Source organism: Parambassis ranga, chromosome 7, assembly GCF_900634625.1.
Source record: "Parambassis ranga chromosome 7, fParRan2.1, whole genome shotgun sequence".
Classification (NCBI taxonomy): Eukaryota; Metazoa; Chordata; class Actinopteri; family Ambassidae; genus Parambassis; species Parambassis ranga.
Window position 1 is genome coordinate 14260307 of NC_041028.1, and position 19340 is coordinate 14279646.

Sequence of the window (19340 nt, forward strand, 5' to 3'; positions counted from 1 at the left end):
AAACAAAAATCTTCAGGATTCACACAATCCCTACATGTGCCCTTGGCAGTACACCACCAATGAGTGAGCAGCTTTTGTGTTATCACAGGGTAAGACCATTAGATGCACAATACCTGCATTTTTCTGAGGAGTAGAGGTTGATGATGATGTGCGTTCTGGAGGAATGTTGGCTACTCCTCTCATCCTCTGAAGAACGTCTTCTGATAGCTGGACAAGGGGATAATGAGCAAATTAAAAAGAGCTGGATGGGTAGTATTCAGATAAGGAAGATGCAAATTGTGCAGAGATGACTAAGATCACTTTAACAGTGCTTATTATTTCAGGTAGAAAAGAGCAGCACCTGAATACCAAATAGGTGTATGCCACTAAAGAAAGCAGAACACAAAAGATTATATTTACAGGAGGAAAGGTGCATAGAGGTGGTTGAAGTGGACTATTCTCACCTGGGTGCAAATGGACATTTACACATTCTTATTTAATGGAAAAACATTTTCAATACCTCTGAGCAGGACTCAGTAACTTTGACCAGAGGGAAAACACATAAGCCTGCTAAATATGCCACTCAGCACAGGATCACTGCTGCCTTAGTTTATTTGTGTGCGTGTCCAAGGAAATGGTTACACCAAAACCACAGTAGGCAGCACCATTTAATGACTCACTCCTCTATGACTCAGATCATATGAATGTGCAACTAAACCATGGCTGGGGAAAAAAAGGAAGATCTGTACAACTCTTTGATTTAGCTTTTATGGCAGACATTTTCACAAAACAACATCTCTTAACTTGATGACTATTTTTTAAAGTCCAATAATGGTTACACTTAACTAGCATGCACTTGCAGTACTATGAACTGGTGTGATGGTGCATTCAAGTGTTACAGTAAATTTGGTAATTATACCAAACAAGAAGGATTGCAGGAAAATATGAGTGCATGGAACACCCACCACTGTTTGAATTACAAGCCTCTTCAACCTCAGTAGTGTCAAGTGGACACAACGTATTATCTAATCTATGCTATGAAGGCCCTCTGGCATTTGATCAAAGGTTGTGTTGTGTCTGCACAAAAAAAATGCTGTCTCGTTAACAAAGTCATTTCCCCGATGTTGTTTTCTTTACAGCACTGGACACATTGATATCACTTCTAGAGTACTGTGGGTTAATATTATGGCTGCATTTCGTGGTTGGCCATAACACAAAATTCCGACAAGCACTTGAAGGCAGCACTTTCAACGGCACACCAAACCTCTTTCAAAAACCTGCACATTTAAAGTCGCTTTGATTATGAACAAATATCTTCGGCTACAGCAACACTTCTGTCAATAAGCCACTTTGACAATAAGATACATCCACCCTGCAGCTACGTGCAAACAGAGAATCGACAATCTTATACGGGTTTGTTCTTGTTAGTGAAAGCATCATTGCTAAAGTAGCTAACAAACGACAAGCCAGTAGCAAGTGCACAGCGAGATTTTCTATTAAAAGCCGACCAACGGAGTGGATAATGTATACGCCGAATTTACGAGAAGATCTTGTAGTTTTTAAAAATTAGCCGGTCATCTTACATACATATAATGTAGCTGATAAATTAAGCGTAACTCTATGTGCACCTTATCATGACTGAAGCTTGGCGTAGCGACATAGATTGACGTTTCAACACGTTCATCAACCTGCCGCAGCCCCAGCATCCCTCACATCCTCCCCACCTTAACAGCGACCCTACTGGATGTGAACTTTGCGTTAGAGAAACCAGTAAAACGCCGATATCGCCACTGTCTGTGCAGCAAGATGCTAACAGCTAGTTAGCGCTGGGCGTAACATTAAAGTTAGCATGGCTTATCAATAGCTAGCTAAATTAGCATTACCTTGACGCCACGGAGAATTCTGACTCTGTCCTCATCGTCGACACCAAAAGACACTTTCCTAGTCGTACTCTCTCCTGAGCCCATGCCTTCTGGGGTAGAGTGACAGCTTTACTTAACAGCCGGACGAAAAAATAATGTCACTAACATGAAATAATGATAGTGTCCTGCCCAATGACAGAAAGTGTGACAGATGGGATGCGGGTTGCCAGATTCTGCTTAAACCATCCCCCTCTCACAATTATGGATAAAATAGCGCTTTCCTTTTGATTTGACCAAAGAAGTGGGTCTGAAGATTGAAATTACTTATGAACAATTCATCAGATGTTTAGTGTGTTGATAAAGTTTGAATAGAAACATTTTTAAAATAACCTACTGTACTTTTCTAGTTCACAAATGCCATATCTGGCAACCACAGTAGCATCAATAAATGGGTGAAAGGTAGAGAAACGATCTCATACATCCATGCAACCATGCGGCCATGGATACCACGACATTTAGTCAACAGACACAAAAACAGTACCTTCAAAGTTTATTTGTAGCATAAACACAAAGCATCTCATGTTCAGCTTAAATGCCTGTGTTCACACACATCGGTGTTAACTGTACATAAGTAGCTAATAGTAATCAAGACATTTAAAGAACAGTCAAAATGGAAACATGTTAAATATCTGAAATATATAAACTGGGTGAAAAATAAATCATGCAAAGTTAATTCACTAATTCACTGATTTCCACAACGCCCTGATCTGACATAAACACACCATGTTGTGATTAAAATGCTCAGTTTAAGTTGCAGTCAAAGCTCTAGCTTGAGTTTGAGTTAGGCTATATGTGTTTTTCCATATAGGGTTTTGAAATAAAGCAGATAATACAAAAGTAAAAATCTTTAGCTGGAGGCCAGTCTACCCAAATATGCACGCAGAACTATGCTAAACAACAATAATTCTGCTTACATCCCATTATTCAATGTGATCCAGGACTCTGGTGTGTTTGAATGAATACTGAATGCTGGGTAAACCGGGTCCTTAAACACAGCTCTGAATGTATGGAGGTGCTCCCTCTGCCCCTTGATGCTGTGGAATGTTAAGGTCCCCCCCTCGTAGTCCAGCGCTATCTCAATCTTCTTCGGAGGAGTGGTCACCTCCAGGCCCACATTACAGGAGGAGTGGCACACTGTCAGCTTGCCGTTTTTCCACTGCAACCTCCAGGACACAGAGTTGTGCCCTAGACGACTTTGGTCACCTCGGCGAGGGATGTTCTTGTAGCACACGCCCACTGACCACATGCTGTTAGTCCCCACTTCTACCATCCATACGTGCTGGCCACTTGAGAAACCCTGGCTGCACAGAATCTGACTTGTGCTTGTAAAACGCTCTGGGTGCTCCACATGTGGCTGCTTGGTGGAGCTGTACTTGACTGTGCGCAGATCATTGGACACCAACAGGTTGGGGTGGGCAGTGCAGATGCTAAATGTGAGCTCCAGAGGGTTGAGGAGGACATGAAGAGTGTCCAGGAGGCGGGTCATTTCTGAGCGGAAGACCTGCGTCTTCAGGCCTGTTTGCAGTCGCTTGGTGTTGAGTGGAACCTTCAAGGGAACCGTGCAGGGAATGGTTCCTGTGGCAGCTTGCCTCATTTTATTTTCAATCAGCATGAACCTGGGTGGCAAGAGGTTCATTCATTTAGGAAATCTGCATTCTTTCATTAACTTTGGAATTCAGTTATCATCAGCTATAATAAATTTTAATGTTCAGTAAGTCAGTGCGGACTTGTACCTGTGTATAAACAGGGACGTGTCTGTCTCACTCAGGGCCTGTGCGGCACTTCTCTGGGCTTTGAGTAACTGCTGCTGATGGTCTTCCAGTGCACTCACACTGTCTTGCCAGCTTTTTTGGCGTTGCCCCTTCTCCTCCTCCAGAAGCACATGCAGGCGCTCCCTGCACCTAAACAAAGCAGACCAACAGGAGGGTAAATCAGAAGCACCTCTTAGACGCTTTACAAACCTTACTAGATAAGCTTGTGCCATATAGTGAGCACTACTAGTGGACTGATGCATTTAAGTTTGAGTAAAGGTTGTACCTTTAATATGATTTGACATTGATGTAGTGATAGAGTATATGTTTGAATTTGTACTGGAAATATTAATGTAACCGCATGCTTTTTGTTTGCTATAAGTGCCACGATTCAGAGAAATCTCTCTGTAACTTGTGATTTGATTTTTAGTGATCTCTGTGATCTCTCATTCACAGTGTTACATGTAATGGTAGTGGATAAAATACACTAATGGATCAGCCTTCTCATACTTTAGGATTTATATTGATGCTTAAATAGTGGGTATGGCAAGTCATGAAACATCCTTGTAGGCTAAACAATGCAGATAAACTAGATTGGTTATATAAAACAGATGGTGTGTCACGGTCTGGCTTTTTAATCTGCCTCAGCCACCGGCTGAGCCGGCTCTTCAAGCCATCAGGAAGACCTGCTGCTGCTAACAATCTGATGCATGCACTGTAAACTAAACTGCCCTGTCAAAAGAGTGAACAGTAACAGACGGTTAACTAAATTGCAGGACTACCTAGGAGCACGTGTGCACATGTGTTACCTGTCCACCAGTGCAACCATACTGTCCATGACGGTGACAGCCTTGTTGATGAGCTTATCTCCTACAGCTTCAGAGGCTCCCTGCGCCTCAGCTGTCTTCTGCAGGAGGCTTTCTGTCATCTGCAGTCGACTGGAAACTACCTGTGGACATGCAGGTAATATGTGTGTTGTGTTTGATGCAATAGGTAAGTAATCTGGAATAACTGGATGTAACACACAGATCAAATTCTCATGCCACACTCTTTGAGGCACCCTTCCAACTTACTGATGTATGGTTTTTAAAAAAAATGAGTGGCATGCACAATGGGAATGTCCCTGTCATGAAAAATTGCCTCTGGACTTTACATGATCTTAAAAAATATTTGATTAAGTCATCTGGAAGCTGCAGATATGCTGTTCTCATTCTGCTGTTTTGGAATTCATGTTAGTTTTCTCCACTTCCAAAATCACAAGACAGTGACATTAGTTGTTATTAAGTAAAGTTACAATATCACAATGCAATGTAAAATGTCATTGACTTCATCAGGACTACCTTGCTGCGGCTCTCCAGTGCTCGTCTCATCTCCTCTTCGGCCACAGAGAAGGTCAGAACATCATGGTTCTGGTGACAGCCTTCAATGAAGCAGGTGGAACATAAACAGGTCATGTCATTAGAACAATAGTACTCAAGGGGACGCTGATGGATAGCGCAATCCTTTATTCCCAGTTCATTCACGGGGTCCACCACAGCATGCGTCTTGAAGGATTCCTTCTCGTTGTGCCTCTCGAGGTGCCTGGAGCACAGAGACACCTCACACTTCAGGCAGGTTTTCACAGCCAGCGACTGCTCATCTATACAGTGATCACAGAAGACTTCCATCCTCTCCTGCTCCATGTCAGGCTGTCTGTCCAGTGTAGTGGCTCTGTAACCTTCAATGATGTTGCAAAGTTTGAAGTTTTTCTGCAGGGTATCCACACCCTGATACTCTTCGCGACACTCCGGGCAACATGGAAGTATGTTCCCAGTCTTTTCTGAGGCATCAACTGTCTGCGAGATGCAAGCTCTGCAGTAGTTGTGCCCACAGGGAAGCACCACCGGGTCGGAGTAGAGCTGAAGGCAGATAGGACAGCTCAGCTCGTCGGCGAGCTGCTGCTCTGGTTTTGACATGATGACACGATGATGAGAGAGATAGCTTCTTTTGTTAGTCCTCTTTTCTTGTAAAGGAATCTCACTTCATATTTTGTTTGTTATCTCTGCTTCTCACCTGGGGAGTCAACAGATGAGTCTACGGTGACAACAGGTAGCAGACAGAGCAGTCACGGAAGTCAGCAGCCCTTACTTATCAGCATGGGAGGAGGTGTATCCACACATGTGCAGGACAACATTCCTTTTCAAGAGGCTCAATTGTCAGTGCTGCTGCTGGGAATTCACACACTTTCATGCTGATTGCTGTTGCTGATTGCTACACATGCCCCCTGTAGTCAAGCTGTTAAAACATTCTTTACCGTAAAGCATAGCACAAATTCTGCTTGAGGGAAGATACAGCTGTACATGCACAAGCTACTGAAGTCATTCCAGATCACATGGGATGGAGAAAATCTGTTTAAGAAACTAATAACTAATAAATGTTTCAAAAAAAGGCACAAACACATTAACACAGATTAATAAAACATAGATAAAATATGACCTACCAATCATGCAATGGTTTGCAACCTCACTTTGGGACGCTGTGTAAACTGGATATAGAAACAGGTGGAAATGATATGCTAATCCATTAATTGCTAGCATTATGTTTAAGTAGTAGTAACACAAAAAAGACATCGAACCTCCTAAGTATAAAATCCTGTTATTAACATTCATTCCTTTGAGGTCAAAGGTGTTCTAAGATGATACTTTCCTTGCTTACACATTTTTAATAACTGCATATATTTTTGTTCTTGTATCCAGAGCTTTATTCACATTAAGTGTTGTGAAATAAACTATTAAATTAAGTAGGGTTTGCCCTGCTATCTGTTTTGTGTCATTAAATATTACAGGTTTTTACTGTTTGATAAAAAAAACATAAACAGGATCAGCCAAGATGGCAGCGGAAAACCAATCGGATCAAGTGTATCAAAGTTTGACAGATGGCTCTATAGAGGGACCAAAGGAAAACACCTCTAATGTCACCTGACACGCTCAGGTTCTGCTGTATGTGGGATTCTTTTATTTTGAAGTAGGCTGTGTTACGTTCCCCAGTTAGTCCAGGGGATGAGGGGAAGCAACAATAATGTTACCCAGGCCTGAGAAAGAGACAGCAGTCGGAAACAGTGACTATTAATTCAATTTATTAACTTAAATGAATAACAAAATAATAAATTAAACACAAAAGCAAAACTAAAAAGATCAGCGCTGATTATCATGCTCTAGTCCCTCTGGACAGAGCAAAGACGCATGGTGTGTGCGTCCACAAGTTGGCCCACACTGGCCCTGGCCATGTGCACACCTCCAGTTGATATACTTCTGCTGACGAGGGCCAAGTGGCCTCAGGTGTGGATGATCCACTTGGTTCACTGGAAGCACTTGGAAACCTGCACAGAAAACAGAGACAGACATACACACAACAAGTACCGGCACGTAACACCCCCTCCCATAAAAGCAAACCCCTGGTTTGCCAACTAGAGGGTTAACACATACGAAGTGATCCCATTACACGAAACAGAAAGTCCTGCCCAGAGAACCAGTTCTGCCTTTGCATTAATGGAATCACAGGCCACATGGCCACACACGCTACCGCCACAGCCACTACTATGGCCGGCAGCACCTCTGCCCACAGCAGAGAAACTCAAAGTCTTAGCACACGCGAACACACACCCCTGCTCACAGCAGAGAACAACGAAACGTACGCTAACACACATGAAAACCGAGTGTGCACACACACCTCTGCCTCCAGCAGACAAACACACGAACGAAAGTGCACACTCGCACACCTCTGCCTACAGCAGAGAAAACACAAACAAAGCGCATGCTAATACACAAGCTTAACCATACAGAGTTTCTACACAGACTGTCCCAGTTCCTGCCCAAACAAACTCACCTAACTGTCTTCTGGAGCGTGCCGGGCTCGAGGCGTCTTTAAAGGCTGAACTCCAGTGGCCGAGGCCCTGGAAAGCCTACCCCCGCCAGGGAACTGGATCCCCACCCAGGATTAGCTCCGAAAATAAGAAAGGCAAAATAACAAAAGAGTGTCCGATGGAAGGACTGCTAGCAGACCAGCTGGGCACTCACCTATTCTAAACTGGGAAGACAGTCAATGGGGTTAAAGCTCACACTCACCACAAGGCTTCCAGCAGGCTACATGGCTACAACAAAGCTACATAGTCACCGAGACCTTGCTGGAACTCTCCCTCAGTAGGAAGATCCCGGACGAGCCCCCATTTGTTACGTTCCCCAGTTAGTCCAGGGGATGAGGGGAAGCAACAATAATGTTACCCAGGCCTGAGAAAGAGACAGCAGTCGGAAACAGTGACTATTAATTCAATTTATTAACTTAAATGAATAACAAAATAATAAATTAAACACAAAAGCAAAACTAAAAAGATCAGCGCTGATTATCATGCTCTAGTCCCTCTGGACAGAGCAAAGACGCATGGTGTGTGCGTCCACAAGTTGGCCCACACTGGCCCTGGCCATGTGCACACCTCCAGTTGATATACTTCTGCTGACGAGGGCCAAGTGGCCTCAGGTGTGGATGATCCACTTGGTTCACTGGAAGCACTTGGAAACCTGCACAGAAAACAGAGACAGACATACACACAACAAGTACCGGCACGTAACAGCTGTGTGTTTCCTGGTGTATTTCTGGTTTATCCCCTTGTTTCTGGTGCCCTCCTCGTTTGTCCCTCCTTCGTGCTGATTACCTGTCCCCGATCCAACGTGCTCCACCTGTGTCTAATTGTCTTCCCCCTTCTGGGCTGTGTTCGAAATCACTCATCGAGACCCCGTTTACATACCATACACAAAGAACAAGGAAAAAAACGATTTGGCAGAGACTGAGGCTATGTTTACACATAGCCGGGTATTTTGAATTTTGATTTCCTTCCCTCTGTTTTCCAAAATAACATTGTGCACACATTATCGTTTCCAAAAAAGTTTCCGTTTACATTAACCCGCATAAATACACTCCCAAGAGCCATCATAACTACACCAGGCCTGTGGGTGGCAGTGTAGGAAGAAGGAGAAAGTCGTTCTTTTCGCCAGTCCGTGCAATGCATGACGGTACATATTGTTAATTGTATCGAATGGACACTACTTTTCATGATGAGCACTACAAAATGGCGGAGGCACTATATAGGACCATATAAAGTGATTAGGGAGTGATTTCAGACACAGCCCTGCTGTATTTAGTGTGTGTCTTTTCTCTCAGAAAAACAGAGTTTGCGCATCAGTTTGTGTGACCTTTTTTGTGTAGTACAGCTGCAGAGTAGGCTGTAGTCTAGTAATGGAAGCAATCCGGGTAGCGTTTGCATTTCTGTTGGTGTAAGCACTTTTTACGTGTTTGCATTTGCAAATACAGTTCCTCCTACTATGTAGAGGAGCAGACATGTTAGGTCTCCAGGTTCAGCAAGGTTGGAATAACTTCTGACACCAAGAGCCAGATGTTGATTAGGCTTCTGATTGGCTTGCATGGCTTTCTCCTTCTTCCCACACTGCCACCCACAGGCTTGACCTAGTCATGATGGCTCTTGGGAGCGTATTTATGCGGGTTAATGTAAACAGTAACTTTTCTGAAAACTATGTTGTGTGCACGAGATTATTTTAGAAAAACCCAGGGAAGGAAATATTTGTTTTTCAAAACAAATGTGTAAATGTAGCCTCAGTCTCTGCCAGATTGTCTTGTAGGTTTTTCTGAGTTCCTTGTTCCTTGTGTATCGTATGACCGTTACCCATTTCCTGGTTTGTTTGTCTGAGCTGCAGCTCTTTTTCTACTTCTGCCTGTGTGGATTTTGACCCTTCCTTCAGACCTTGTTTTTTATTTAGCCTAGCCCTTTTGTACCATCACCCTTTTGGACTGATTTCCATGTACTGAACCTGTTTGCATTAAACTTTGGATTTTTCCAACCAACTAAATCCTATACTGCTTTTGAGTCTGCATCTCTAAACCCAATCTTGACAGACATATAAGCATATGGATAAAGCAACAAAATGTAATTAGTCTTATTTATAATGCAATTAACTCATTATTATTTGTTCAGGGTCAGCACTTGTATCATCGCTCTCACTGCTGATGTGACACACTGCACTCCTCTAACAGGTTGGACAACAACCATACTTCATGATAAGACTATCAAAAAGGATCTGGATAGAGAGAGTACACACTTCACTGTCGTTTATAGTTGAAATAATAAATAAATAAATGTTAGATTATAGATTAGTATTCTTATTCAAATGTTTTCATTAACTGAAAGTTCAATTATGAGCCTATTTGAAAATGCAATTTTAGAATGCAAACATAAAAAGCTTATTTAAATTGTAATCCTGCAACAAAATAGCCGAATACATCTTTTCTCTAAAATTAAAAACAGTTTTATGCGTTAGCTTGCATAAATTAAAAATACAGATAAAGTCCATCCATCCATCCATGTCTTGTACAGAGATACACAGATAATTTAGAGTCACCCATCGCCCTAACATAAAAGTCTTTAGACTGTGGGAAGAGGCTGGAATACAGAGGGAAACACACACACACAGGCACAGGGAGACCTCCACACAGAGAGACAAGCTGGATGACTTTAACTGAGAAACACTGCGAGCTTCAAGTTCTCATGCCTATGCAGTGTTGTATGCAGGTGAATGCTGCCCTCTCCTGTTTGGCCAGCTTTACAGCATATGTATGTTTATATGGAGTGAAATATGAAAAATAAGTACAAGGATTTGACAGATCTCTGACAATACAGTATCAGACATCATGCCATATCTGTGCAGAGTGTGCTACAAAGGGCATCATGTACACTATACACAGTGAGATCTGTCCATTGATTACAGGGCTGGCTTCATTTCTGCATTGGGCTGGTGTCAGGAGCTGCAGGAGGTCTGCTGCTGGGAACAACAGGCTGCTCATAGACCAGTTAGAAAACCAGTAAGAGCAAACAAGATGCAGGACATATGTGGATGGATGTGTGTCAGTGTCTCCTCCATGTGTTTATATTCTTTTGCTACCTATGTTGTGGCTTTAATTGTTACCGTCAGGTTACTGTCAGAGGTAGGAGGCAACAAGACACAGGTGACACACATTAGGCAGATAATCGGGGAGGAGGGAGCGCCCGAGGAGACAGACACCTGAAACAAGAGGGAGATTAGTTACTTCAAAATAAAACAGGAAATAGATCTCAACAAAATAAAAGAATTTACAAACAGACCAGAAGCTGACAGTTTTAGTCTTTTTAGCATACATAGGTTGTTAAATTGTGCTGTTAGCTTTTCTTTCTGTTGCAAACTTCCTGTGTTCCCCCACACTTCAGTAATAAAACATACAAGCTCAATAACAGTAAATATGTTTGTTGATTGATTTCAGGTGAATAGAGTTTTATTTACTATTTATGTCTGGTTTTAGTGCAGAAAATACCTTTTGAATGAGATTAATTTTATTTATTTTTAAATGTATTGTAGTGTGTCAGGGTTTGTAGTGTGAAAGGCAACTCAGATGCAGGAGTGCAGTAGTGAATTAACTAAAAGTTATTTTATTCAGCCCAAGGCTCAAAACAAAGAAGGGCAGTACATGAAGTGAAGGTACAAAAGAAAATGCTAAACTGAGGTTTACAAAATACTAAAGAACAAACAACACAAAAACTAGAAACTAAGAAACTATAACTCAAAACCTAAATACTCCCAAGGCTAGAGACTGGGAACAAACAGCGAAAACTCAGGAGTACTAACAAGACAACACAAACCACAGGACTTAAATAGACAAGACAACATGACACAGGTGAACACAATCATGGCAGGGCAGAAACTGGCGGGAAACAGGGGAAGTAAAACACAAAGGAAGTACAAGACAGAACTACAACACAACATGGGCAGACACCACAAGAGACACCAAGAACCACAGAAACCCAGGGAAACTAAAGGCAAAACTTATAGCAACAAGGAAAATGATAATAACCAAACCTAGGAAAACCATGTACCAAAAAAACACAAGATCATAACAGTAGGATTATGTCTGCCATTATGTCTGATTTCATGTCTGATTTCAACAGAATATAGATTCTGTTGAAATCAGAGAGGCTGAGACAATGAAGAGTTAAATGTTTTACCTTTGCTGTAACAGCTAAAAAATGTTCTTGTATGGAGGGAATGTTGCTCTTCTAGTTTTGTATGACAGTCAAAACCATTGTACAGAGTGAGCTTATATCACACTGTACTCCAGGAGTCAGCCAGAACCTGAAGCAAAGGTTTTTAAATGTGTTTGTACTCAGCAGCATAACAAGCAGAATTTAGAACAGAAAGATCCTTCAAGATGGATCAGTCTGCCATTGGTAAGTTTTTATATTTGAAATATTTACACAATACAAAGAAAAAGGAAGAAAACAAAAATTTATCTTTCATTTTCTGTCACAGTGTTGATTGTTGCTCTGTAACTGTACATCTCATTTATGATAAAACAAGGATTTAATTACAACAGTGTGTCTTGGGTTGAACTGTGTGAGCATGCTGTAGTATTCCACTATTTATTTCAAATGTCTGTAATTTATCTCTTTGTCCTCAGTCATGTCAGATGATACAGAAGGAAACACCAGGACCAACAGGTGAACTAAAACACAGCTTGTTTCACCAGATGAATGTACAGAAGTACTGTGTGTTGTTCAAACAACTGTTCTTGTTGTGTCTGACAGAGGTCTGCAGCTTCCCTCCTGCTTCTCCTCGTGTAAGTTTTAAGGGTGTAAATGTGTTCTTATATGAAAGGTATTATGTATACACTCACACACACACACACACAGTATACAGTGAGGTCTGTCCTTTTATTACAGGGCCAGCTTCAGCTCTTTCTGTCTTTTGCATTGGGCTGTTGTCAGGAGCTGTAGGAGGTCTGCTGCTGGGAGAAACAGCAGTCGTTGTGCTTGAGTCTCTGGAGATTCTGGCTGACAACAGGCTGCTCATGGAACAGTTAGAAAAATACAATATCATGGGATTTTTTAAACTAAACGAAAACGGCAACATACAGCGGGGCACGTTAGAAATGAACAGATACTTAGAATATGTGCTTCACATTTTCATTAGCCTCTTGTTTGAGGAGTTTGGTGTTTTTTCCTCAACTCTGTCATTACCTGTAGGCCTCTTTATTGGATTATCAACATATAAGTTGGTGATTAACAGATATGGTGAAGCAGCCATGGGAAAGGCCCTTACTTTGGCCGGCTCAGTGTGTCTCATGGGAATCACAGCAAGTGGGTTTATTGTGGGACAATCTTTAGAAAGATTTATTTTTATTCTTTCACAATATTTTCGGTTTATACTCATGACGATGTTTATCACAGGTTTTCTGTGTTCAGTAGGAATCATGTGCTGTATTGCTGTATGTGTATTTTATTCCTCTTCATGCAGAGAGTACTGTGAGTTACTATCAGCACAGGTTGGCTTTTTATATATGTATTGTTTTGGTAATGTGATGGCTTTTTACTGTGGTGTGTTGTATTCTGCAATGATTCAAACTAAATTATTGCTGCTTCTTGTTTTGCTTCCAAGTACTATTTATGTATATGTATTTAAATATCCATGGTTAAACGTCCAGCTAAGCATCACACCTGTACCATTGATGCTGCTTATAACTGATGTATTTAACATTGCCAGACATCCAATTGTTACCTTACAGTCAGCCACCAACACAAGCAGCGCTGTAGTAGAGCACATGTTTGTCGGAGTTTTAACTTCTCAGCTTCTGATGGTTGTTATAGGAATGTCTTTGTTTCTATCCTGGCATAAGGGTGGAGCAGCTAAAATCTGTGCCACTGCTGCAGCTTCTGGTGGAGCAGTTCTAGCTGTAGTAAAGTCTGTCCTGCCAGTTCTGGGTCCAGGTCCCACTATAGGAGCTCTGATGGGGGTGTCAGGCGCAGTAGGGGTAACTCTGTCTGCAGCAAGGGCAGCAACAGACCAATATGGACAAACTGTAGACCGGCATGGGTTGGTAGGAAGGCTGGGGGTGATAGTGGGAGCAGGTGTAGGAGCTTTTCTGTCTTCAAGCACCAACAGTGGGCTGTCATGGATGTTCATGGGTCTGTGTGGAGCTGTGATTCCTGCTGGACCTGATCTCATGCTGCTCCTTCTGCTGGTAGAAAGGAGTGGCAGGCTATGTAAAGTAATATGTACAGTATTATGTATAGTAATAGTCATATTATTTTTAAGATGGGCCATGCCTAGTGCTATAGTATTTGGACTTATATTATGTTTTATATTTTTACAAATAGTACCAATAGTTTTTTGTGAACTTTTTGCTGGGCCATCCACAGTCCAGTATAGCATGGTTGGACTTTCCGGACTATAAGTCGCACTTTTTTCATCCTTTGGCTGGGTATGCGACTTATACTCAGGTACGACTTATAAAAATATACATAGCCTTGTGTCCTGACGTCCCATTACAAATATAATGGTAGCTGTTCTGTCCCTTCCTGACGGTTCTCTTCCACCTCCAGCTTGTCCACACTTTGCATGGAACGTGTGCTTGCAGCTGAGCCTCAGTCGATATGTCGCTAATTCCAGACAGCTATAGTGCACAGCAGTCGCCTTCGACTCATTTACAGGATGTTTAGGAGTTTCTGTGTGGTGAAGCTAATCATTTCTCCGTGTGAGAACTTGTTGAAATACGTGTGTCTTACTCTCAATGCCCTGCAGCTGCACCACTTAAGTTAATAGGAATTCAAGACACAACGTTACGATAAAAACAGTGATTTCTTCATTACGCATTTTTTTGCCGATGCGATTTATACTCCGGTGCGACCTATAGTCTGGAAAATACGATATATAAAACACAAACTGACAGCTATTGTACCACAAATATAGAAAGGCCATGTGTGCTTATTCCCAGCAAACAGATGATGAAATTTAGATTATGTGGTCAACTATCAAGTCAACTTTGAGAAACTAAAACTATGTTTTTCATGATGTGCAGTGCTCTAATTACACAAAATTAAATCAGTCATTAAAATATTGTAGCAGCAGAGAAAGTAATAGTTAGATGAGAATGCTGAATGGCCATCTCACTGAAAACAAAGATTCACAGTCAGAATGCAAAAATTTAACTCTGCACAATTTATCTGAACCGAGAGGGAGAGACTCACTAGGCCACCTAGTGGTACAAAGTGTGATTATACGAGGGTACGGGCCATGTTCACGTTGTAAGAAGTTGTCCTAAGAAAACGTACAGGAGTGTCATAAAAGCAATCCTGTCAGAAAACCTTTAAACCTTAAAAGTTCCTTTGTCATCCTGTATTCCACTGTGATATGGAATGATCTTGCTAATGGTTTCTGTGTCTTGGTTTGATGTACTGAACATTTTAATACAGTTTGTGCCCTATTTTATGCAGCACCTGAATGAAAAAGTGATCATTCTAAATATATCTGCTCTGTACTTTTATTTACTTTTTATTTAGTTATTATTTTATTTTGGCTTATCTTGGATCTTGAATCTTAAATCCTTTTGTTGTTGTATTAGTACAGTACATTAAAACAATATTTCAAAAATGTTTATATTTTGTTGCTGTCATCTTTTTTCTTTTTCTGGAGCTGAAGCCTCACATGACCAAATCACACGACTGAGAACTGAATCTTGGAGTTAAGCCTTAATTTGTATCAAATGTTAGAGGATTCAAAAGAAGAGATACAGAAAGGACTGAAAGGTTAGAACCAAGATGCTAATGTTCCAATGTTGGCTCGATTGGATTCAGGTCTGGGGAACGGGCAGGCCAGTCCATAGCATCAATGCCTGCTGCAGGTCATGTTGCAGGGCTCTGGCAGTGCTCCTCCTGCTCCTTCTTGCACAAAGGAGGAGGTAGCGGTCCTGCTGCTGGGTTGTTGCCCCCCTCCTATGGCCCCCTCCATGTCTCCTGGTGTACTGGCCTGTCTCCTGGTATCTCCTCCATGCTCTGGACACTGTGCTGCCAGACACAGCAAAGCTTCTTGCCACAGCTCTCATTGATGTGCCGTCCTGGATGAGCTACCTGAGCAACTTGTGTGGGTTGTAGACACCGCCTCATGCTACCTCTAGGGCTGAGAGCACTGACAAAATGCAAAAGTGATCAAACATCAGGCAGAAAGGATGAGAGCAGAGAACTGGTCTGTGGTCAGCACCTGCAGAACCTCTCCTTTATAGGGCTTGTCTTGATAACTGCCTCTCATTTCCACCTGTTGTCTGTTCCATTTGCACAACAGCAGCTGAAACTGATTCACAATCAGTGTTGATCCTAACTGGACAGGCTGATTTCACAGAAGAGTGACTGACTTGGAGTTGCATTGTGTTCTTTAACTGTTTCCTTTATTTTTTGAGCAGTGTAGATTATAAATCTTACATTTTTACTTTGCACAAATTAGATTTTGTGTGCTACATCATCATGTACACACACACACACACACTCACAGTATACAGTGAAGTCTGTCCTTTTTTTACAGGGCAAGCTTCAGTTCTTTGCATCAATACAAATTAGGCTGGTGTTAGGAGATGCAGGAGGTCTGCTGCTGGGAGGAACAGCAGGCGTGCTTCAATAACAGGCTGCTCATGGAAGAGTTAGAAAACCTTTGAGAGCAAACAAGATGCAGGACATATCACAATAAATCAGAGAAGAAGACATGCCTAACATTTTTATTTGTTTCTTGTTTAAGGAGTTAAGCATTTCTTTCTTAACTTTGTTATTAGTTTTGAGTCTTATTTTTGGATGATCAAAATATGCGTTGGTGATTAAAAATGATGGTGAAGCAGCGCTGGATGTGTGTCAGTGTCAACCTGCAACCGGTTACCTTTCGGGTCAAGCTTTAGAAGGATATCTGTCCATTACTTCAATGTGGTCATATTCTACTGCTGCCTATACTGATGCTTTAAGTGTTACCGGCAGGTTACTGTCAGGTGGGAGGCAACGAGACACAGGTGACACACATTAGTCAGGTAATCAGGGAGGAGGGAGCGCCCGAGGAGACAGACACCTGAAACAAGAGGGAGATTAGTTACTCAACAAAATAAAATAATTTACAGACTGGAAGCTGACAGTTTTAAAGATTTTAGCATACATAGGTTGTTAAATTGTGCTGCGAGCTTTTCTTTCTGTTGCAAACTTCCTGTGTTCCCCCACACTTCAGTAATAAAACATACAAGATCAATAACAGTAAATATGTTTGTTGATTGATTTCAGGTGAATGTTTTATTTACTATTTATGTCTGGTTTTAGTGCAGAAAATACCTTTTGAATGAGATTAATTTTGTTTATTTTTAAATGTATTGTAGTGTGTCAGGGTTTGTAGTGTGAAAGGCAACTCAGATGCAGGACAGCAGGCAATAGTGAATTAACTAAAAGTTATTTTATTCAGCCCAAGGCTCAAAACAAAGAAGGGCAGTACATGAAGTGAAGGTACAAAAGAAAAGTACATATAAGATCAATAACGGTAAATATGTTTGTTGATTGATTTCAGATGAATGTTTTATTTACTTATTGTGTCTGGTGCTAATAGTGCAGAGAACTTATAGAGAATACCTTTGGGATGAGATTAATTTAGATATATTTCTGTTTATTTTTTAATGTATTGTAGGATTGTGTCTGCCATTAAACTCACATCAGGAAGTTGTTTTAATACATTTTTTAATACATTGTTACAATACATTTAATACATCCAACTCTGTTGGAAGCTGAGAGGCTGAGACCATGAAGAGTTAAATGTTTTTACCTTTGCCGTCACAGCTGAAAAATGTTCCTGTGTGGAGGGAATGTTGCTCTTCTAGTTGTGTATGACAGTCAAAACCATTGTACAGAGTGAGCTTATATCACACTGTACTCCAGGAGTCAGCCAGAACCTGAAGTAAAAGTTTTTAAATGTGTTTGTACTCAGCAGCATAACAAGCAGAATTTAGAACAGAAAGATCCTTCAAGATGGATCAGTCTGCCATCGGTAAGTTTTTACATTTGAAGTATTTACACCATACAAAGAAAAAGGAAGAAAACAAAGATTTATCGTCACTGTGTTGATTATCACTCTGTAACTGTACATCTCATTTATGGGAAAACAAGGATTCAACTACAACAGTGTTTGAACTGTGTGAGCATGCTGTAATTTTCCACTATTTATTTCAAATGTCTGTAGTTTATTTCTTTGTCCTCAGTCATGTCAGATGATACAGAAGGAAACACCAGGACCAACAGGTGAACTAAAACACAGCTTGTTTCACCAGATGAATGTACAGAAGTACTGTGTGTTGTTCAAACAACTGTTCTTGTTGTGTCTGACAGAGGTCTGCAGCTTCCCTCCTGCTTCTCCTCTTGTAAGTTTTAAGGGTGTAAATGTGTTTTTATATGAAAGGTATTATGTATACACACACACACACACACACATACACATACAGTAAGGTCTGTCCCTTTTATTACAGGGCCGGCTTCAGCTCTTTCTGTCTTTTGCATTGGGCTGGTGTCAGGAGCTGTAGGAGGTCTGCTGCTGGGAGAAACAGCAGTCATTGAGCTTGAGTCTCTGGAGATTCTGGCTGACAACAGGCTGCTCATGGAAGAATTAGAAAACTACATCATGGGATTTTTGAGACAAAACAATAACAGCAGCAAAAAGCAGGACATGTTAGCAATGACCAGAGACGAAGAAGAATACACGCATAACATTTTCATTAGCCTCTTGTTTGAGGAGTTTGGTGTTTTTTCTTCAACTCTTTCATTACCTGTAGGCCTCTTTATTGGATTATCAACATATAAGTTGGTGATTAACAGATATGGTGAAGTAGCCATGGGAAAGGCCCTTGCTTTGTCCGGCTCAGTGTGTCTCATGGGAATCACAGCAAGTGGGTTTATTGTGGGACAATCTTTAGAAGGATTTATTTTTATTCTTTCACAATATTTTCCGTTTATACTCATGATTATCACAGGTTTTCTGTATTTGCTAGGAATCATGTGGTCTATATTTGGTAACTCTTCATGCTGCAGAGGGTACTGTGAGTTAATATCAAAATGTGTTGGCTTTTCGATTATGTATTGTTTGGTTAAGATGATGATTTTTTACTCTGGTATGTTGTTTTCTGCAATGATTCAAACGAAATTAATTCTTGTTCTTGTTTTGCTTCCATGTACTGTTTTTGTATATGTATTTAAATATTCATGGTTAGACATCCTAACCATCACACCTGTACCATTGATGCTGCTTATAACTGATGTATTTAACATTGCCAGACATCCAATTGTTACCTTACAGTCAGCCACTAACACAAGCAGCGCTGTAGTAGAGCACATGTTTGTCGGAGTTTTAACTTCTCAGCTTCTGATGGTTGTTATAGGAATGTCTTTGTTTCTATCCTGGCATAAGGGTGGAGCAGCTAAAATCTGTGCCACTGCTGCAGCTTCTGGTGGAGCAGTTCTAGCTGTAGTAAAGTCTGTCCTGCCAGTTCTGGGTCCAGGTCCCACTATAGGAGCTCTGATGGGGGTGTCAGGCGCAGTAGGGGTAACTCTGTCTGCAGCAAGGGCAGCAACAGACCACTATGGACAAACTGTAGACCGGCATGGGTTGGTAGGAAGGCTGGGGGTGATAGTGGGAGCAGGTGTAGGAGCTTTTCTGTTTTCAAGCACCAACAGTGGGCTGTCATGGGTGTTCATGGGTCTGTGTGGAGCTGTGATTCCTGCACCTGATCTCATGCTGCTGTTTCTGCTGGTAGAAAGGAGTGGCAGGCTATGTAA

General features: G+C 41.4%; 3 protein-coding genes across 4 annotated transcripts in view; 1 reads left to right on the forward strand and 2 right to left on the reverse strand.

Annotated features, from left to right (window-relative positions):
* chchd6a (coiled-coil-helix-coiled-coil-helix domain containing 6a) overlaps positions 1–2063 on the reverse strand; it is a 53535-nt gene extending 51472 nt beyond the window's left edge. For both annotated transcript variants that reach the window (XM_028410023.1, XM_028410022.1), the window contains exons 1-2: positions 1863–2063; positions 114–207 (exon numbers count right to left, since the gene is read on the reverse strand). In XM_028410023.1, the coding sequence (XP_028265824.1) occupies positions 114–207; positions 1863–1946 (178 nt within the window). In that variant the 5' untranslated portion in view covers positions 1947–2063. The remainder of the gene's footprint in view (positions 1–113; positions 208–1862) is intronic.
* A 528-nt stretch (positions 2064–2591) lies between these two features.
* Positions 2592–5650, reverse strand: LOC114438643 (E3 ubiquitin/ISG15 ligase TRIM25). Its single transcript, XM_028410143.1, has 4 exons — positions 4993–5650; positions 4462–4601; positions 3635–3802; positions 2592–3517 (listed from the first exon to the last, which is right to left on the reverse strand). Exons 1-4 carry the CDS (start codon positions 5605–5607, stop codon positions 2812–2814), a joined length of 1629 nt encoding a protein of 542 aa, XP_028265944.1. The 5' UTR covers positions 5608–5650; the 3' UTR covers positions 2592–2811.
* An 11834-nt stretch (positions 5651–17484) lies between these two features.
* LOC114438258 (uncharacterized) lies at positions 17485–19340 on the forward strand. The gene is made up of 6 exons (XM_028409472.1): positions 17485–17562; positions 17774–17813; positions 17901–17932; positions 18038–18336; positions 18973–19169; positions 19319–19340. Exons 1-6 carry the CDS (start codon positions 17544–17546, stop codon positions 19338–19340), a joined length of 609 nt encoding a protein of 202 aa, XP_028265273.1. The 5' UTR covers positions 17485–17543.